At 42.1% G+C, this 22136-nt stretch overlaps 1 protein-coding gene and 1 long non-coding RNA gene across 3 annotated transcripts in view; one reads left to right on the top strand and one right to left on the bottom strand.

The window, feature by feature from the left end:
• Positions 1-13178, bottom strand: part of TMEM178B (transmembrane protein 178B) — a 220799-nt gene extending 207621 nt beyond the window's left edge. Inside the window, exon 1 of one of the 2 annotated variants that reach the window (XM_072923539.1) lies at positions 10851-13178. In XM_072923539.1, the coding sequence (XP_072779640.1) occupies positions 10851-11232 (382 nt within the window). In that variant the 5' untranslated portion in view covers positions 11233-13178. The remainder of the gene's footprint in view (positions 1-10850) is intronic. The other variant, XM_002200120.7, reaches the window with a different exon arrangement.
• Positions 13179-15052: 1874 nt separating this feature from the next.
• LOC115493411 (uncharacterized) lies at positions 15053-21879 on the top strand. Its single transcript, XR_012053594.1, has 4 exons — positions 15053-15577; positions 15685-15780; positions 17893-18039; positions 21296-21879. It is a non-coding gene; the product is annotated as an uncharacterized lncRNA (long non-coding RNA).
• Positions 21880-22136: the final 257 nt, after the last annotated feature.

The following is a 22136-nucleotide window of genomic DNA, read 5'->3' on the forward strand; positions in this document are numbered from 1 at the left end:
GCCCTGCTAACTTTTGTGCAAAGGTGCTACTGGGTCCCTACTTCAGGAATTCTGCTGTTGACTTCATCTTGACACTTCCCCTCTCAGCACTTTTTCCCTTCCCTCAGTCAGTTCCTTAAACCCTCTGTAAATTTTGTACTAATTACCTTAACATTGCAACAAACCATTTCCTTAGGGGCAGAATATAAAATCCTTTACCAAAATCCTGATAATTTATGTCTAAGACATTTCCTTATCTTAAACCCCAGTTATCTTCCTAGCAAAATATATCAGGATAGTTTGGCACACTTCAAATAGGAAAACATACGTTGCATGTTTATTTCATTTTCCCCTGTGCATTTCATTAATCTCTTCTTTAGAACTTACTTTAAACACTGCTTGGTATTATTATGATCAGACTAAGAGGTCCGCTGTGGCCCAGACAAGTTTTGCTCCTTTCGTTAAATATAGATTTGCTACTTTTCATTCCTAATGTACCACCCTAATTAGACAGATTTATTGAAAATCCTTTTTACTGGACTTGCAATGTCACATCTTTCAAAAGACTCAGATGGAAATTGTCCAACTTCCCAATTTGAGCCCATTAAGTTATTTGAGTTTTTCCATTTCCCCTGTTCCTGTTGGCTGTCTTCTTTGTCTCTCTGATCACCATAACACACCTCCCTTTCTCTTTAACCATTACAGAATATCACATGAACAAAACTGGACAGTCTTGGGAACTGGTAAATTGAAAGGAGATGAAATTTAATATAAAATATGTAATTAGGGATCAGCAATGACAAATGTCTCTCCAATGCAAATTGTTGTCCTGCAGAACTTTTGCATTGTTGAGCAACTGTCCTCTGTGTAAAACAGGAATCATTCCACTCTTCAAATTCCTTTATGTTTAAAAGTCAAGAACAGTATTTGGATACTCTCTTAATCGAGGCCACTCAAGTACCTAAGACAAAGCAATATAATTGGATCATCAGCCACCATAAATCATCACCTCTTCAAAACCAGTCTAGTGACCCTAATCTACACCTGTAACATCTGAAAAAGTTTTTGTTTCTTTTTTTTTTGTGTTTGTTTCTGTTATAATATTTCTGTCTTTAAATGACCATTAGGCAGAAAGTATCTACACTATAAAGGCTCTTTTGCATATTCAAAGATATGCACTGATTAATAGAGACACAGACAGAGACAAGAATCATACATTCATACTGAGGCAGAAAGATCTTTTCAAATAGCTTTTGTTATCCAATAAAATTAACATGACAGTTTCATCCTATTAGAAAGTCTAGAAATACGTTTAGGAAGCTTTTTTCAAATGTCTGCTGTTAAAACTCAAAACCAACAGAAGTTCTCAGAATTAAGTAAGGGCTACAATGAGACACCCCATGTCTTTCACTTGATCTGGTGGGATATCTTAACAGGATCCACACTGCTGTATACACAGGATATCCTGGAACTCCTTTTCCTTAAAAGCCCCCAGCTATGCAAATATCATTCTCCACACACACACACATCGCACTTTGTGGAAAATATCCTGAATTAATACTTGATATTTATTTATCTTCTTTGAGGTTCAAGCTGAGACTGGAACATGGCTGTTGCAAGCACTGGACAAACTTGCTGAACTCTGTTGGGGAGAGCCGTGCTTACACCTCTGTAAGGTTACACAGGATAAACTCACAGCAGGAAGGCAGAGAAAGTTATAGAAGAGTCAGTGATAGTGACTTCTCTGTCCTTTAAAGCGATATGTTTTAGTGTATCCTCTGTTCAGTCTACAACTCTGATCCACTCAGTCACCAAAAAGGCAGGCTTAATCTGGAACCCTGTGTTTTCCCCCCATCCTTCTCCTCCACCACCTGGACAATCTCGTGAACCTTTCAACAAGTACCAGCCACACTAAGCTTCCTCAGCCTTTCTGTCACCTCAGAGCATCAGCATCAAGGACTTCTTGCCTGTCCTTATTCTTTTATCACCCTTTTTATCTTTCCTTGCCTTTCTCCCCTGTAGATGTTATCCATGCTGCATTCTTTCATTCACAGACCTTTCGCCTTGCATCCCCCTAGCTATTCCTTCACTGTACCCCAAATCCCAGCTGATCCATACCAGCTGGTCTCTGCTATGTCTCATACAGCAGGGCATCTCTAATGGGGACCCTCCTGCCTGACTAAATTTCTCCTCAATAACTGCATTGTTCCCCCATTCAGTTCTGCTCCCAGATTTACTACTTCCTAGACTTACTGCTCCAGCTCAGCATAGTTAAATCTCAGACTCACAGTCACAATCACCTCTTTGCCACATTTGGCTCATTCCTCAGACCCTCCTGCCTCCTCCAGCCTCCACTTCAGCTGTCATGCAGGATTTCACCCAGTTCTTCCATGAGAAAATGACAAACCATGATCTTCCTCTTCCAGCAGCTTTGCCTTCTGTTTCCTCTTCCCCTCCTATGACTCTTTCCCCATTATTCTCTCCTACAGATGAAAAAGCTCCTGTATGTCTCTCTTCCTTTCTTTTATTTGCCACTGAACCAGTCTTACCCTACCTCTTGCCTTTCCTTACGGCTGCTCTTGTCCTCTTGCTCTCTCTTTGCCTTGACCTCTCACGCCCCTCTGCCTCTTTACTCTCATAACACAAATACCATTCTTTCCTCTTAAAATATTCTCATCTTAAAACACTCTTTAATCTTTTTATCTTAAAACATTTATTTTCCTCTATAAATACCATGTACCATGTCTTTTCCTCTCTTCCCTTCCTCAACCTCTCTGAATATGCCAACTACAAACATTGCCTGGAGTCCTCCCCACTAGTTCACTGCAGCTTCCTGTCCTTTGCAACCACTGCTAAAATCTTTACTTAATGTACTGGGCAATTTTCAGCACAGTCTGAATACTCTGTTCTCACATGCTGCAGCACACTGGCTACCTGCAGTAGTCTCTTGTGCTGTTTAAACTTGAAGCAGTGTCTCTCTTCAGCTACCATTGTGTTACTGACTTCTACTGCACCACCTTTGAATCTGCTCCTTTTGCATGCCCTCCAGAAGACACTTTTCTTCTCCCAGATCTGCTGGAGTTCATGGGGCTTTTTTCTTTCTGTATTTCACTCCTTGATAATTTCAAGCGCAAACATAGATTCCTCTCTGATCTCCATGTAGCAATTTCCAGGCTCACTCCTCTAACACAGACTTGTCTCCCTAGGTCCATACCCACAGTATGTCTAATATTTCTTCATGGACACATATATAACAAATTCAGCTTCTTGTAATTAAAACAGAGTTCCTAATGGTCTTCTTCCTTCTCTACTATATGCTCTCTTCAGTAATTCCCCTCCAGATCATCACAGACAACACTATTACTTTTCTCATTGTTCTGGTCCAGAACTGGAGCAATATTTTCATCACATATCTCTTACCATGAATATAGATCCAGGGGATGTCTAAGGTTTGCATATTCTTTCAACATCCAGGCTCCCACTGCCTTGTGCCTTTATTGCTACAATATTTCTTTTTCTGACCTTTACAAATGTGAACTTGCCCTCCATGTATCCATTTAGGATGCTGCTAGAAATATAATTTTCCTAACACATCACTCTGACCACGTCATTTCTCTTAGCAGCTGTAGACTGCTGTCCCTATATCTATCTCATTAGTGTAATCTACTTGTCTTCATTAAGGAAATGTCAACTTCTTCCTACAGCCAACCAAAGAGGTCAATCCCCATCACCTACCGATTAATATTTCAAGCAGACATGACCCATGACTTTTCTGGTGCCATCCCTCAGTCTTTGGAAGACCATCCTGTAAACATCTACACTTCTAATTCATTATCCTTCTTTACAACTGTACTTGTGTAGGAATGCCACATTTTGTGGTGCTCACAGGAATGTGGTTTGCCTCCTGGTGTTCTAAAGCACTACCGCTCACGCTGAACATAATTACTTTGTAGTCTCGTTGTACTCTCTCATAAGGCTGCATTCACTGCCAATATTTAAAGTGCAGCCACATGCCAAAAGGACAGGAACATTTTTCTGATCCGTGATTTCTGATCCATGATTGAGGCTCGTAAATCTGAGGGTAGAATGCGAACTGGCATTAATAATAGTGAACGAAATCCCTATTATACTGCTCCTGAGCTGAGGTATGAGAGATTTAGCCCCTTGCCTCAGGTCATGAAGAAAGACTATGGCAGAGCTTGAACTGAATTCTGGCTTTGTAAGCCCCTGCCCTAACTGCAGTACTACCTTTCTTTCATCTATTTTGGTACTTATCTACAAAGGATTATGATTTCAGCAGGCTCAGCCGGCCAGTTCTGAATATTTATTTATAAATGAATTAGGCCTAATGAGAAAGAAAATGGATACATTTCCTTTTTTTTCATTCTGATTTCTCTCCTGCAGGGAAAATGTGCTAGTTTATATTTGTGGTTTTGTTTTATTTTTTAATGGATTCTATTCCAAATGATCTGTTAAGGGAAGTTGGGTTCCAGAACCCACATTATTTATTTATTTATTCCTTAAAAACTAAGAAATACTATCTCATTTTTTTCTTTTGGTCCTAAAGAGGTAGATGTGTAGTTAAGAGTTCCAGCAGCAGTTTGTGCGCAATGAGCCATTAAGTAACTCACATTACAAATTGCTGTCATTATTTCTGCTAAGCCTACAAAAAATAAAGGCTTCTTATCTATAAAGGTTCTGCAATAGTTAATGAACTCATTCCCCCTACTGGCTTTGCAATAATTAATGAACTCATCCTCCTCTTGAAGCTTTTCTAAATGCACAGAAATACTTTTTCAATGAGAAAAAGCAATATTAATATGGATATTTATTGTGAGAGATGACAAAATAGTTCAGACCATTTAATCTCTATTAAAGTAAAATTATCTTTCTAATTTTTATTTTTACAGTGAATAGAACACAACTGCACTCATATTAAATCTTTCCTCCACAGCTTTTACACATTTTTAGCAGTAGGCAGAAAGGATAAAAATTCTGAGATTTCTCAAAAGGATTTGGATGTTCGATTAAATGAACAGGAATTAAACATGCAGTCCTGCAGGCAGCTCTGCAAATATCAGTTTCTCTTGAGTAGGGCATGATCCCATCATTTTTACTCAGGCAAAATTTCCATTTGTCTTCACTGGCAAATTTGTTTGAAAGCCAACAGCTTGATTGAAATTTGCCCTTTAAAATGTCATGATCAAAACTAGTTGCTGTTCTGTTAAATTACATATATGTTCTCAGTATTTTTAGCAGATATATATTATCAAACTAATTATCTCAGATGTGTCAGAGGAATGTGTCAGGTTCTTATTACTTGTGGCAAATAAACTTTTTAATGAATTGCTATTTAAATTTGATGCAACTAATATATTAAGTTGCTTATTCAAAATATGATGGGCCAAATCCTCTCATGCACATGAACCAGTGATTTCACCCACTGAAGGATTTTAGAAAATGCCTGAACAAGAGGATGGCTTTGCTGTATCTCAGTTGTTTGACTTCCAGTCTTACATCAACAGACTAAGAACAATTTCAACATCAAAAACTGCAAAACTGAGTACCTGGATAGCCTAAGATTCAACTCCAGTGCTGTCTATTGCCTGAATTTCAGTGGATGCCTCCAGCAGAACTCCAGCTCTGACAGGAGGGAGCATAGACCTTGCACTGGTCTTTTTACCCAGGGACAATTTTAACCTCAAAGGAAACACCTTTAGTGCAGCCTGAACTTGCTGCATCACCCTGTTCAATAAAACATTTACTATTGACTTCTCTAGGATCAGAATCAAGTCTTCAATAAAGTCCCTTTTTTAATGAGTCCATTTGAAAAACAGTTGGGATTTCAAGCACAGATTTTAAACAAAGCATTTGAGTCTTTAGTGTCTAAAGGATACATGAAAAAAATTTGCTGTCTTAATTTACCTGTCAAAATCATTGCACTTTAAAAGTCAAATCTAGAGCATTGCAAGGTATTGCAAGAATTTTTACAAAAATAAATCTTTTTGCTCTTTGCAGCTAGATATAGCTGCAAGTAGCCTCTCTCAGTAGCCTCTTTCCATTTGTGTATAAATAATCGCTAGTGATGGCTGGAGTAGGCCTATTAAGCCTTTCTTCCTCAGTTATGCCCTGCATCTGACAAACCAAACTAGAGAATGCTTTCATCCCAGAAATCTTGCATATTATTTCAGGTGAAGGTAGGCTGCACAGGAATTACTTAGGGTTTGGGTTTTTTTTCAGTGGTGGCATGGGCTAAGTATACTTACAATAAAATGTTTTAAAAATAGGATTTACTATGACATCTAAAGATCTTAGAGGAAGAAAGAAGGTGAAAGGAGGGTTGAAATAGTAAGGTCATTGTCAGTTCTGGGGGTTTTTAAATAAAAATTGGATTCCAATGGCAGGCAGCAGAGCCTCATCCAGTCAGGTTTAACTGGCAGCCTTCCAAAGGGAAGATGAAAGGTCCTCTGAGTAGTAATTGTCTAAATGGAACAGACTCTGGTTATTGTGGAACTTCTTCATCTACTTTATTTTACCTTTATAATTAAATGATGTAATTCCCTTTTTTCCTTTCTTGTTTTCCTCTCAACTACTGCAGGAAAGCATCTGAGCAACATTGCCATAAGATGCAGTCAGACTCTGTGGCTCCCCATTTTTTTCCTGGCTCAATACAAGTTGTATACAAGGAGTTGTGAGTTGCTCATTGCCAAAGCAGGACATAAACTCCACCTTCTCCCAGACAGTCACCTGCATTCCAGCTCTCTGCTTGTTTAGTGCTGGGGTTGCTTGGCTCACTCAGAGTTGTTGTTTGTGTGAGGGATTTCTGCTTTTGTTAGAAACTCCATGGTAAACAGGCACACAGTGGATCTGATAGGACAGGGTGAGCTCTGTGTTCAAAGGGGCCTCCAGCTGCAAGCTATTTATTTTGTGGAGGAGACTGGAGAATTGGGGAATTTTCCTTCCTGAGAATTGGAAGGATTTTAGAATATTGTGCTGAACATTCCCAGAGACAGCATTTCCTGACTCTGTAAGGTTTTAGAGACCAGGAATGAAACTCTGGTCCCGAGATGCTAAAAGGCTCAACCAGATGTGAAAGCAGAATCAGAGGAACAGCTCTGTTAGCTCTTTGATTTTCACTGGTCCCTCTGTACGAGAGTGCTTTCCCTCAGTCCAAGCAGTCCGTTCCCAGAAATACAGATTATTCAGCAGAGGAAAAGTTAGCAAGACTGAGACCTCAGTTTGCATGTTCAACTCCAATAATTTCTTTACTGATTGTAATTTCTGTTGTTTCTGATTTTATTTTTTTTTTTTTCATGATGACAAAGAGAAGAAATGAACTGCCTAATTTTGTTGCAGCTTTGGAACACTCAAGTCTTTGGTCTCATGCTATTTGCCTCTCTCTGAGTATTCTTACTTGTGACAATCTCTTTTAATTCACTGCCTATTTATCTAATTTTATTATTTTGAAATATGAACATGGGTTCTATGAAAATACAGAAACAAAAAGTATAGGAGAAATAAAAATAGGGTCAACTATTTTTTATATGTATTACTGTCTATTACACCTATATATAAGAAACCTGAAGTAAAAGATGTCTAGTTTTTCTATCAAAATCCAACATAAAGGTCTTGATTTATTTCCAAGAAAGTAAAAATTAATAAATACAGAATAGAATTACAGAAGTGACCCAACCTATTCAGGAGCAGAACAGGTTTTTTAAATCACTTCTATTAGAATATTGCCAAGTACCACAGTTCCTGATCCTGCCACGAGCCATTGCCTATAGCCCATATTAATTTCAGCAGAGTTCATAAGCAGAATAACTGCAGGGTATTTGAAAAGCTAGTTAAGCTCTTAATGACCATTTTTCGTTATACTTTGATAGACAAATCTCAATAGACCATTCTCAACACTGGAAGTTTTGCCTAGGGAAAAAATGTAGGATCTGTTTTAAAGTAAATGGATCACAGATCCTGTCCAGCTTTACAAACAAACAAACAAAAAACCAAAACACTTAAAATTTACATTCAATTATATATAACATTGCACACAATATTTGGGGCTAGAACCTGCATTACTTTATCCACTCCTGGAAGAGGTGTATTACATTAAATTAACAGAGGAACAAGAGTTAAAGCTGTATGTAGCAATAACATCCACTTTTATAAGGTATTTGCCCTGTATCTCACAGAGAGTGATTTCATCTGCGCAAGGATATGTGTCCCGGTCAGGTTATTTGAACACTACACACAGAGAGCATCTGCAGCCCCTCACACCTTCACATGACATACTCTGTCCACACACCCATCCCTACAACTCCTAGCTCCCAAAAAAGTATTTGTCATGGAAGATAAAACTACTTTTAGTTTTTACTTTCATGATAGATCCTGTTGGTATGAACCTGGAATACCTGCCTTGTTTTGAACTCACAACACTTCTCAACATTGGACAGCAGTAACACTTACTTCACTTTCATCATATAAATGAAGATCAAAAAGGAAACATCTACATTTTTATTTCTGAGCAAATCAAACACTTCATGTTATTGAATTGCCATTATACTTGCTTTTTCTGTGTTTCAGTCTAGAAGTGCCAAAGCATATATATATATATGCTATACCTCTATATCATCATGGCTGAGAGCCACAGCATAGACAGATCCTCACCCCAGAAAGGCCATCAAATGAACTAAATTAACTGCTATTTAATGTTACAAGTCTCCTTCCTTGAACACCTCTCATTCTACAATGAAGTTCATTAGAAGTGTATCAGACAACATTTAGAGCAGGCAAGGAGTGACACACCCAGACATTTGCACACAGCTCCTTTATGCGCACAAGTGGCACATCTGACCTGGGGCAGTGACTTTGCCAAGTGGCTCTCTGGCCATCTGCAGACACACCTATGCACCTGAGCCCAGGGAATCCCTGGCTACCAGCTGGGTGCTGCATGTTTTAGAGTTAGTTTACTGCCCACACTCATTGGCACATACATGAACACAAGCAGACTACAGCAAGCTCTTTCAAAGACCACATTCTCCTGCGTGTAACCACCTCATCTTGCTTTGTCACATTCTCCCTATGGTTAACACTTAGCAGAGCTGCCATTACACACAACCTTGTGCTACATAATTTCAGCTGTTTATAGCAGGAGAAATGGACATTCCTGTTCCCAGGACAAAGCAGGTGGAGAAAGAGGAAAGAGTCTCACTTATTTCAGGCTGAAAATCCTCTCTAATAACCGCAACTCCATTTGCAAAGGTGAGCTCTGTTGACATGTTTGCCCGCTGTCAAGGTTGAATTTGTTTATGCCCCAAGCACAGCGAGCACACGTGGCAGAGCAATCCAGCTCACCATGGCCAGCCCAGCACATACCTTCCTTGCCTAGATGGAGAAGAGGAATCACTCCCTTGGCACTGAAACCGGCAGCAGGGTGTCTGGGTGCTGACAGGCTTTCACCATGTCCACCTGCCCTTTATAAATGGGGCTGAAGATACCAATCTGTTTCCTAGGAGTTGTTAAATAGCAGCTGGATATGAAGGGTCTCTAGGAACACAGGCAAGATCCTAAGCAGTGATCCAGGTACACTCCCTGCTTGGAGTGGTTTGGTACAAGTTTCTTCCATGCTACTCACATCCAGAGCTCACTCACAAAACATATGGAACAAAACATGCTCATGGGCAAACGTGTGAGAACACCCCTCCTGAATAAATAGCTTTAAGCAATAATTCCACTTGCAATGTCTGAGGAGGGAATTAATGAAGGCTATCAAGAGAGTTTGGGATAGAGAACACTCTTGGAAGAAAAGTATTTTGGAAGATGGCACTATGTGAGAAGCAATGATTTCACTACAATGGAAATAAACCAATGGGGAATCTTCTGATGGCAACAGAAGAACCATGGGAGGGAAATGTTATTTTGTTGTACAGAGTAACCATGCTGTGGGTAGCCAAGATGCCGTCATCCTTTACTGGAACCCTCATCATCCTGCAAAAATATGCATCTTCTGTTTATGTAGGGGTTATGCATGTGGCCCCTTCCTATACTTCAGATCAAAGAAACATTTGGGGCAAAATTGACCATCACCTTGAACCACTATCCTGGGGGGAAAATTAAGACAAAGGATGAAAAGACTAGAAAAAAAATAGCACAAAAATGCTACAGGCAAACTGATGCATCTCCACCCCAAGAGAAAAATATTCCTTTCTAATAAATTCATGTAATGTTTTGTAGATATTGAAAATATTCTAAAGTATAGCTCCGTGTAAATAGAAAGCTGGGTCTCCTCCTGCTCTTTAGCATTTCTCTTTGTTTACTCTCCATTTGAGGATAGAAAAAGCCTACAAGTGAGCACTGCAAATGGTGTATTTCAGGATGGATGGGATATTCAGAAAGACAGACACATGTAGCCTCCAATAAAATATGATGTACTTTGCCCAAGCCACCAGGGTCAAACAAACTGAAAAAAAAAAAAAAAAAAAAAAAAAGGAAAAATCCAGTGTCTGCTTTATGAGTGTCTGCTTTATGAATGCTTCTTATTTGTGTGTGGAAATAATCTGATACCATGGTGATGGGAAGACAATATCCAGATTATAGAGAGAGGTATGAAAAAGATATTCTGGAGTGTGTGTATTCTCACCCTCATTCCCTTCTTGCTGCCAAACCCCATGTCTCAGGAGCAGATATCCTGTGGGAAATTTCCCTGGCAGTGCTTCTGGAAGCAATGCCCAGCCAGGCCAGTTCATCCGTTGCAAGGAGAGGTACTTGGCTAGAGACACCAGCTCCCATCTGTGAGCTCAAAGGCTCTGCTCAGCCCCTGCTCATCTCAGAAGAGCTTGGCAAGTTCATCTGGTTAAAAAAACAACCCTTACCTTTGGCAATCAGCTCCTCCAGCTCCTGGTCAAATCCTTGTCGGTGGCATTTCCTCCAGAGCCCCATATTGGTGGAGTTGTACTGTCTGTTGCACTCATCGACTGCGCTCATAGCAAAGATCTGCCTCCTGTTTCTTGCCAAGAGGAGTTTCCCTTCCCAGCGGTCCAACCTAGACCTGCTGGCCCTGAGAGGCAGGTTGTTGTTGGAGTTATAAATGAAGCCAGGATCATTTCTCTTAGTGGTGATGCTTTTGCACCTCTCCCTGTGCTTCCTGGCATCAGTTTCATACCAATGATCAGAGCAGATTGCCACAGCCAGCATGCCAAGGGCACACAGAGCTAAAGAGAGGCCAGCATAGAGCAGTAACCTTCCAGCAGCCATGCCTCAGCTTCACAGAAACACCATGGACATCTTCACAACAGGCAAAGCCGTTGGGGGTGAGACCATGCAAAAGCCACCGGAGCAGCTGCTAGGTGTCACTTGGCACAGACTGCCTCAAACATCCCCAGCTCCCATGGCTCACATCCACGCTGCAGAGGGATGCTGAGAGCACTACAAAGTTCTGCTCTGGAGGCAGTCTTGGAGTCTCATCTGCCTCTTCTTCTCTGCAGAGGAGACCTGGTGAGGAGAAACACAGACTTTCACCAGTGACCCCCTCACCACAAGCACCCAAGTAACAGGGGCTGAAGGGATGAATCCCCCTGAAGACTGCTGATGGCTGATCAGTCCATTAATCTCTTTCAATCTGGCCCGCTCAGAAATCCAGAAGAGATGGCTATCAGATCAGCAAGCTCACTACAGCATCATCACAGGACAGAAAAGTTCAACAGCCTGACATCTCCCACTTGCAAGCAGCCAGTTGTCCCGATGTCAGGAATGGGTGACTTGTTTTTTCTTTGTCAGTGGCTCAGCAAGAGCATCATCGTCTGGACGGTCGGTCACTTGCCTGGGTTTAAAGCGGGGTCGAAAGGGAGGGAGTGAGGTGGGGGAGCAATCTGTTGTTGTTGTTGCTGCTGCCGCTGCTACTGCTGCTGCTGCTGTTTGAAATCGTGGTTAAAGCATCCCCTCCCCGGCTGGCTCTGGGAACGCGGGCACGCACGGGTCTCTCCCTCAGCAGATTTCGCTGACAGCCACTGGCATCTTGGCTTCGGAGACACCTCGGCTTCTCTCTGCCAGCCTTCCCTTTCACTCTCCCGCTTTTGTCGTAGGCGCTGTCATCCAGGCAGCCGAACGCCGCGCTGCCTTCTCCCCGGCGCGCCCGGGCAGCGCTCCGGCAGCCTCCGGCTCCGGGCCGGGCAGGGCGGCGGGAGCAGCCGCAGCCCGGCAGGAGCCGCTAGGCAGCGCGGGGGGCTGCCCTCGGCCCCGGCATCCTTCTTCCACGCACACACACACACGCTGCTGCCCCCCTTCCGCTGGCAGCTGAAAAGCTTCCTCCGTCCCCGGCGCTGGGATGTGTTGTGCACAGTTTTCCTAACACGGCGGCACGTTAGCCATCTGCAAGATGAAGGCAGGCAGGGCTACGGCTGGCGGAGAGGATGCTGAGGAACGGGGAGGGGAGGGAGGTCGGGGGAAACCGAACCAAAACAAACCGTGGTGGAGGGGCGGAGGGGCGGAGGTGGTGGGGAGCTACACACCTTACACGGGGAGAGGAAAGCAGCCCCTAACTGTTGTCAACAGCTTTCGGGCTGCACCATTTCTCTGCCATATGGCCCGGTCTCCTGGTCGGAGCAGAGATATTTTAGCTCAGCAGCTTGGTACGAATCGTATCCCCGGCATCAGTAGTTATATATTCAGACATTTTTTTTTTCTTCCTTAAATTTTCACTCCCCTTCTCTTTAATGGGAATAACTCACCCATCTTGTAGAGATCAAATGCAACAGAAGGCGAGCTGCAGTCCCCAAGCTTTAGAAATCTCATTTCACCGTTTTTAACCCAAATAATAGCAAATCCAATCTTCTGTACACCTGGGATTCTTTCCTCGTTCAAACACCGAGCCCTGCAGCCTTGGCCGAAGCCTACAGACCGAGCATACAGAGCGCTGAGCCAAAAGCCAGTGATGTCACCCATGCAACGTGAGACTCATTTCTTATTTCTCTATCCTCCTTAAAGATAAACTGCACCACTTCCCAGGCAGGAAATGTCGGAGCCCTCCTTTCATAAGAGGGGAAAATGTAAAACCTGGATTTAACTGGATCTTCATCATTCTTGATCAGAAGCCCTTACATTATGTCAACCAAATCCAAAACAAGTGGAGCTGTTTCTCACTGCACCAAAAAAATCCCAGCCTGCTACATAGTAGAGAGAATGAGCTTGAAAGAAATCCTGGATTCTAGATCCAGAACGCTGAGGCCTCCAGACTGTGAAATGTACTGTTTAAAAAAGAAATACACATGGTCATTTCCCTTGCACCAAAAAGGCCTGGATGCTGGCACATCCTGACCACAGCATCCTGCAGTTGACAGAGGAACCAAATTAGCTCCAAACAATATTTGGCTCCCCATGACTCCACAGCATGAAAGGAAAACAATGCAGTTGCTCCTACTGCACCAAAAAGTCCACAGACCAATGCCTCCCCACAGATGTATGCTACAAAAATCTATATCCATGATGGATCCTAGTAGCTTTTGGCCCCTGAATCCCAAGCTGTGTCATCTGAATTGAAAATAAGCACAGCCTCTGTGGTGTTGGTGACAGCTCTTGTCCTCAAGAGGGGAGCCCTGAGATTTTGCTTCCTTTTAACCTTAGTCAGCCAAATTATACTTGCTCCAGTGGGGAGAGCAGATGTGGTAGCTCTTTGTGGATCAGAAATACATACCTGGATTGTCTTGTACAATACAGCTGTACCAGGAAAATACTAACCTGTATGGCTGGACCATAACAAGTTTTGGCACCAAACCAAATTTTATTTTTGAAAAAAAAAAAAAAAAAACCAAAATATCTCCCATTTTACCTGGCAAAACCAGGGTCCAGACCACCAGACCAAGTGGGATTGCACCTATGGAAGAGTGTCTGTGTCATTAAACCATTTTTGGTGTGAAACGTACTGTATTCTCTAACCACCTTGCAGGATTATGAAACTGACAAAGAAAAGTCAGCCATTCAAACCATAAAGGTTATAATCATCTGCATCTACTGAACCAGGTCTATTGCAAAATTTCAGTGTTGTGTTATGAATATTCACTGTATCTGGAAAGGTCTAAGTAAAATTAAGAGTTTTACTGGAAAAAGGGACTAGTTTAATTTTTTTAATAATAACTTCCCTTTGTTGTTAATAATAACAGCCAATATTTAAAGATCTCAGTTTTTTTTTTTTTTAATAGTTCAGCACAGATGGATCCACTTCTATAACTGGATTTTTCAAGTAACTACGTGTCAGTAGATAGAAAGAATTAGATGTTACAGTAGGCCTGGAGCAGCCATACTTGTTGTCTGTTCAGAATAAAATTTAGAGTTTTGTGGTGAAAAGCTGTTGGCTCCTATAAGAACATGGAGGTTTCTTGTATCACATCCACACAGAGATGAAAATGCATCTGGATTTCTTTGTCAGTTTTAGCAGCAAGTCCCAAGCTGAAGAATGAGAACAGGGAACAGGCCTAATTTTACCAGCCATATTTTTTGGCTGATTGTTGGATTTTCTGTTCAAGCACAAGAGCCTGCTATGCTTATTCTCTATTTAGATTGAACTGGAAAATAAAACTGGTTTTTGCCTAAACATCCAGTTCAGACAGAACTGGAAGACTAGGACTGAGAGCAGAACGCAGGACCTAGCTAATAGAACTGGTTTTTCTCATTATGCTGGCCAAATATATGTGAGAGGATGGGAAAATCATATAATGGAATCACACCTACATTTCCTTCTCGTTAAACATTAGGATTTCAGTCCAAAGAGCCAAGGTTTTGTGGGACCCAGGGAGGTTCAGGTGCCAGGCTTTCCCATCACATTCCAAGACAGCAAGACAGTTTGGGGCATGAGGGCTTTTGTACCTGGAGAAGCCAGACTTGTTCCCTCTTCCCATTCTTAAGCACGGTTTTGAAAGCCCAAATTGACATTCAGTTCCAGGTTTTATCTTTTTCTCTGAAAAGGCATTTTACTGGCAGTTTCTATGCTTTTTTTTCCCCCTTTGCTTGCATTTGTAGCTTTATCAGATGCAGTCTATATCTTTCTGCAAGTCACCTTAAACATATAACTGTAAGAGAAATTGTTGGATTTTAGCCCCTCTTTAACTCTTAGAATTAAACATTTTTCCACATCATCACCACTTGTTTTCGGGAGGGGAGAATATTGCTTGCTGCAGGCATTAGGAACCTGCCCTATGTCTCTAACCGGGATTATTACAGACAGCCCCTTCTCAGCATAAACAGATCATTATTACATTTTCTTCCTCCCACCCCACCCTGCCTCACTACAGGGAGAAAAAAACAACCCTTGTCGATCTTCTGATGAATGTAAGCTAGGAGAAAGACATGAAAAAAAAAATGTAAAAACCCACAACCTCTCCACGCACACACGACATGGAAACCGCTCCCTACAGTGAATTAAGGACATCTCAGCACAGGGAGCTAATTCATGGCTCTTAAATGAATCAGGGGGTGAAAATGCAGTTTCAGCGACGGAATGAAAGCTGAGGTTTTCTTTTCTGCGGGTTACGATTTCAGTGATCCACGGAGAAAGCCAGAGCGCACAGGAAAACATGTCTGAAGGCACGGGACAGAGGAGCGGAGCCCGGTGAGTGTGTTCAGACAGAGGCGGCTCCTTGTGCCCAGCGGTGCTGCCTGCCAGACCTCCCTAGGGACGGTGTCCCAGAGCTAGGGCCGGTCTCCTCTCCATTCCAGCATCGCTCCCGCTCCCTGAGCATCCTCCAGCGACCATCGCCCACCGCCCCTCCAGACAGCTGCAGACACAAAAGCAAAGCGAACGCCTCTACAAAGGTACACGGAGGTGGGCTCTGGGGCTAGGAGGGGGAAGGGCAGAGTAAATGGACAGAGTAAATGCACAACCAATTGCAATTTACATTTCTTCGTCGTTTTTTTTTTCTTTTTTTTTTTTTCGTTTGGTTGGTTGTTTTTTGTTGTTGTTGTTGTTGTTGTTGTTGTTGTTGTTGTTGTTGTTGTTGTTGTTTGGGGGTTGGGGTTTTTTGTGGGGGTTTTTTGTTTTGGTTTTTTTGGGGGTCTTTTCTACATCAAAATGACCTCCACCATATTTTTCTTCCTTCGTCTTTTTTTTTTTTTTTTTTTTTTTTTTCCGTTTAAAGAAAAAGAATTCAGTGCCATCTAGTGGGGGAGGGGATCGAGCAAGTCAAGGTGCTGCCGATTCCCACGGATCTATACTTCTAATTCAGTTATTCAACAGGGAGAGACGGCCCTCAGTATTTCCCTGCTCTCCCTGTGATCTGCAGCTCCCCAGAGGTGATGTATAATTTACATGGGCTCCAGCCTTCATTCTTTGTGAAGAATCACCTACTGAAGTCAAAGGAACTCGTCCTAGTGTTGTATTACCTGAAGCAGTGCTGGCTCTGGAGGCAGTTCACTGCCCTAATTACAGGATTTCAAACACAAGACAGTAATCAAACCAAACATAGATATAACAAATTACATCTACTAATATTTTTTATCATTCCAGCGCACCTTGAATACTGGTCTCTGTGAATCCTCAGCATGTCAGCCCTTCTAATAACACAGCCATAAAATATCTACCACAAAAGTACCTTATGATAACTCCCACAAACACTTGGCCCATCATTCAAACAGATTTGGGGTGTTTAGGTGACTCAGAACCAAACAGAGGCTCTATAAAGGAAGATCTGAACCACAAAACACTATATAAAACTTTGTAATCTAAACCTCAGGCATTAACCAGTTGTCAATGTCCCTTCTATTTTTTTTTTTTTTTTAATTGGAAAAGAGTTTTTCAAAGGGAAGCATCAGCCAGCTGCATAAGCACGGGCTAGCCACGCACACATACACACACACAGAGACACAAAGAATAGGCACTGATACCTAGCTGCACACAACAGCACCTAGTTGGATGTCCTCTACCCTCCCCACTGGCAACTCCCCAAAGAGATTAGTTTTGCCCTCTCTGAAAAAAAAAAAAAAAAAAAAAAAAAAAGCATTTGGATTGCAAAGTTAAGCAAGGTAGTGAATGCCAGATTTAAGATCACCCATGGAGCATTAATTTGCCCAGCATACAAACACTATGATACAATCTTTAATAATATGATTTTTGTTTCCATGGGTCTCTCATTTTTTACAGTGCAAGGGATGAATGTTGCTCACTTAATGAACACTATTCAAATTTTCTCCTATCCTTATCATCCAGTGTGTGGTGCATGTACTATTTATTGCAGAGCATCCAGATCTCACATTGCATACAGAATGATTAATTTCCTCATTGGCTTTTCTATTGTGGTGCTCTAATTGTAGTGCTGGAGGGCTGGGGGTTTTTTTTACAAACATCAAGGAACTTATCTTCACAGCTCCCTGCTGAGGGACAGAGATAAAAGGCAGTATTTTCAAACATGTCAGTGTATTTTGGGTACTCTATTAAAGGAATTTAGAACCTAAGCTTCCAGAGTACTTAGCACCTTCTTTCCTCAGAGAACAAACAGCTCACAGCCCCTTTTGCTCTAGGTACAGTGGGCAGAATTTCCACAAATTAGTCATGGGTGACTGAAAGTGGACACACAGAAAATGGGGACCGCATGTACAGAAGTTGGGAAGAATGTAAGTTTTATTGAGTCACCAAGCTTCATAACAGTAAATTTCACAAAGGGTGACAAAATCCAGTTTTCAATTTCAATTCAAATGCCTGTGACCATGACTTTTCCTACCTGTCCTCATCTGCTAGGCTTACTGCTCAGCCTCCAAACTGTTCACCAGCCACCACCTCAGGACTGCAGAGTCCTGGTTCATCTGACATCTACAACAAATGAAAACAGAATCTGGGCAGAAAGCAGGATGTGATAATGTATTTTACCTCATGACCACAAGTCACAAGTGAATGGCAGTCCATGGGCAATATTTATTTTGGTGTTTTCTTAGAGTCTTCATTTACTGACGTGAGGTTGTGATGGACAAGGGAAGCACACAGGAGCTGAGGTCAGGAGCTGAATGGAATGTATCATCAAAAGAATAGATTTGGTTTTGGAGAAAGCAAAATGAATTGCTGGGCCAAAGGCAGGAGGACAGGTAGGTGAGAAGTCTTAGACCATATTTTTCAATAAAGCAGAGGGAATGGCCAACACTAAATGGCCTCACAGAGAGACCAGTAAAAGATTGTGCACAGATAAAAAGAACCACAGTATAATGTTGTTTTTCCAAAGACAAAACAAAACAAAAGGCTGTTGGCTTTTCAGTAAAATTGCTTCCTCCTGTTAAAACTTTTCATTATTTATACGGCAACTGTCAAAACCACATCACTGTTTACAACCTAAGGCTGCACTGTGGACATGGCTATGTATGATAATGGCTGCTCTTCATGCAAACATCTCCAGGAATGCTTTTAGGCTCAGGCAAAACAAAGATGAACTATTTTAAACAAAACTTTTCCCTGCACTGCCCAGTGTGGACATCACGCTTGGAAAATGTCAGCCCAAGCAGTTGAAGTTTAGCAGAGCTATAAGGTGCTGAAAACAAGGCCAGGTAGGCAAACTCAGCCTACTGAAAACATTATCCCTGAACCCCTGCACCACCTCCACACAGCCCGAGTGTCCATGTACACTGTGCTAAACTGCAGAAAGACTTGGGAGATACTGCTGCACCTCTGAAGCCTTTGCTAACAGCTTTAGTGGTTTCAGCCAGGTGGTAGGATCTAAATGTAGATCATGCCATGTTTAACATCTTGAGTTCTAAAGTAAAATACTTGGGAAAGCCATTCAGGTCTCTTGAGTCCTGGGTAAACAATCAAGTGCTTCCAATAACAGAGGAGAAACAAGAAGGTTTAAAGAAAAAGATAAGGCCTAAGCTGCACAGGTTTAAGCCCCTATTGAAAGAGAAAGTTCTGCTGGGAGACAACTCAGATAAAGCACAAGGGCAATATTTAGCCCTCAAGGTTCTTTCAAATTCATCTCCCTAAATACAGAAAACAGATCTCAGCCCCAGCTCTCACAAGCAGAGATTCATCTCCAATTTACTGCTCTCTGAGATCACTGCAGTCACTCTGAGTTCTGCTTATTGTCTTGCCAACAACTTCACATTCTACAGCTTCTTCTCTGAGCTGGACAGGCTTCCACACTGTTATGGTTTGACACTGGCACAATGCCAGTGCCCCTGTGAAAAGCCAATCTCTCAATTGAATGCTGTGAAATGCAATTGAGAACAGAGCAAAGTAGGCCCAAGCTTAATAACAAGAAAAAAAAAACACTTTATTAAGCTACTACTACTATATTACTATAAAAGGAAAAAGAAAGGAAAAAAAAACATACACAGAAAATTGAAAATGAAAACTTTTTAAAGCATTTCTCCTCCCACCACCCAACTCTAATAAACCACAGTGAAACACAACCTGGACTCCAATCAGGTTTCTACCCTCCAGACAATTGATACTCAGTCCATCAGGGGAGAGAGGAGCCCCTCCTGTGCCACAGACCCCCTAAGAAACACAGCTGCCACATCCTGTGCTTCCATGTCACACATGGCACCGCCCGGAGAAAAAAGTTTGCCAGTGGTGACCCTCTCCTTTCCATGCACAGTGCTCTCACCACCAATGCATGGATGGACAGACTGCTTTTAGGATTTTTTCCTTTCAAGGATGCCCTGCCAAGAGGGGAAAAAACAACAGTTCAGTTTTTCATTTTTGGGACCACAGTCCTCCCCCATTTTCCCCTGGGGCCGAGGATCTAAGAACAGAGATCTTCTTCTCTTCTTCTTCTCTGAAGACAGGGGGAACCACCACAAACCTCCCTAGGTTTTCTCTGTTCGCTCCACTTCTGTCTTTTCCCAGCTGAAGCAGGTATCTTTGGCTCACCGACATCCTCCTAAAATACAGTCTCTCTTGGAGGAGATCGGTTCAGTCTGTGGCTACTAAGAAAAAGTCTAGCTAAAAGCCACTCCATCATCTCCTCCCACCTAGAATTTCTCCTTCCAACATCCCAGGGTCCAAGCTGTCTCTCTTCTTCTCTTTTAACCCGAGGAGGAGAAAAATGTCACAAAGCTTTCATTTCTCAAGGAAGGGTTAAAAGTCCCAACTCCCAAGGATGGCTCACTGCCCAGGCTCCAGCTCCCACAGCCCGGCTGGGCACCTTGCGGCCCCCCCGCTCTTCTCCTTCCCCGCGGTGAACTGCTGATAAAACCACCGCCGTCTCTTTTTCTCTCTTGGGAGAGAGAGAGACTCTGGGGGGAATGGAGACATCTCAGATTTCTCCACCCTTCCATCTGCAGGGGGGTTCCAGTCCCCTCCACCCTTCGGCCTACCTCAGTCAGGCCATGGGCCTTCCCCTCCCCCACCCAGCCACGGGCGGGCAGGGGAGAGGCTGCACTGCACCCTGACCGGAACCAAAGAGAGCGAGTTCTCCTGGGAATTCTGCTTTTAACCCCTCTGTGTTCTCAGAGGCGTGTCTACTTTTAATTGGTTAATATCCAAATTGACCTCTTATTTCTGAGAAAAACTTTTTTTCCGTGTCAAACCATGACACACACGAACAGACCTGTTTCCTCAAAAGCCTTGCTATGAAGACTGCTGCTTCATTCAAGCCCATCTCTGCTTCCCCCTGTTTGCCTTTTGGATACATCAAGCCCAGCCTCCTATCCAAAATCCTACTACAGGAAAAACCCATTGCCTGCTGCAGAGAGGAAGGTGACATTGTTCTGAATGCAGGAGTTGTACAGCAAGGTCACTTGCTGCCTAAAGCCAGCTGCAAAAGCAAGATGGCTCTCAACATCACCACCATTGGGCTCAGCTGAAAACAGGAGATTTCACTTCATTAAAATTCATAGATCTTGTGACTCTTATAGAAATAGCAGGAAGAATCCGGGATGGCAGAGATGAGATATTAGGGCCAAAGAGTACTGACTGAGAGCAAAAGCTCAGACCTCTGTCTGCCAAAAATAAGCATATTTGGTAAGAGGTGGCTTTAATTCTTAAAGTTACATCTAACACATTGATCTTCAATATATTAAAGCCTGATTAATTCTGGTTTTTCTGTACTGCATCAATATGTATTCATATAGGCAACCTAATGCAAAGGTGCATCTGCAGTACTGTTGGGTTGCTTGACATGGCAAGTCACACTGCACAACTTTCCCTAAACTTCTGACAGATTTCAGAATACATTGTTCATTCCCAGAGAGATTTTTGGACATGGTTTCTACCAGCAGTGTTTTCTGAGCTAATGCAGTGAAAGCCAGTGCCACAGCCTTTGTAGATGGATAACGTGGTGTTTCATAGTGAGTGTATCACATCTGTGATTGGCTCTCAGCTATTAATTAAATTCATTTCTTCTTTTAGTCACAAAAGAAGAACAATGGTTAATTAAAAATCAGAATTCACAGATCATAAGAAGACACACAGAAACAACTGGAGACAAAACCAGTAAGCAAAACAAAAACCAGCACCTGCTTGGAAAATTATATTCTCTAAAAGCACTCCTTCATTTTGGAACAAGACTCTGAAGCATGACTTCAGTCTTCATCTATTCTATTTGACTGCAAAGTCCCAGCAGAGTAGATTAATTTAAATAATTTTTTTAAAAGTTGTATAAAAATATATTGTGTGCTGCTGTAAAAGAGGCTGACATCTAGGATGATAAACTCTCTATTTAGACACAAGCATGCTGCCATCTTCAACAGTTTTCCATTTACTTCTCTTCATTTATTATCACCTAGTGTATTTCCATCAAAATAAAGTAGTTGGTTCTTCAGAGTTCATCTATTTGTGCAGTTCATTTCCCGACCTCATGCTTCAGAACTGTGATATCACAATTACACCTCATACTCAGAAGTTGTTCCAGGGAGAACTGCTGGGCCATGACAGGCAGGCATTTATTCCTCTTTGCTGCAATGGCCTCCAGTAAGTACCCACCAAAAAAGAAACCATGGGGAGTACCAAGCTTCAGTGACCATACTCTGATTGTCCGTGATAAAGAAACAGGCCTGCAAGAAGTTACTTGTTTCCAGAGAAATAATATTTCCAGAACTAAGAAACAAAATTTCCCAATAACAAAAAAACCAAAACCCCAAACAAACAAAAACCTCAACAACAAAAAACCCTGAAAATTTACGACTCACAGAAATAAAATCTGAAGAAGGAATTTTTCTCAGGAAAAAAGGAACAAATGTCCAGAAAGCAT

This window comes from Taeniopygia guttata, chromosome 1A (assembly GCF_048771995.1).
Source record: "Taeniopygia guttata chromosome 1A, bTaeGut7.mat, whole genome shotgun sequence".
NCBI classification, from domain to species: Eukaryota; Metazoa; Chordata; class Aves; order Passeriformes; family Estrildidae; genus Taeniopygia; species Taeniopygia guttata.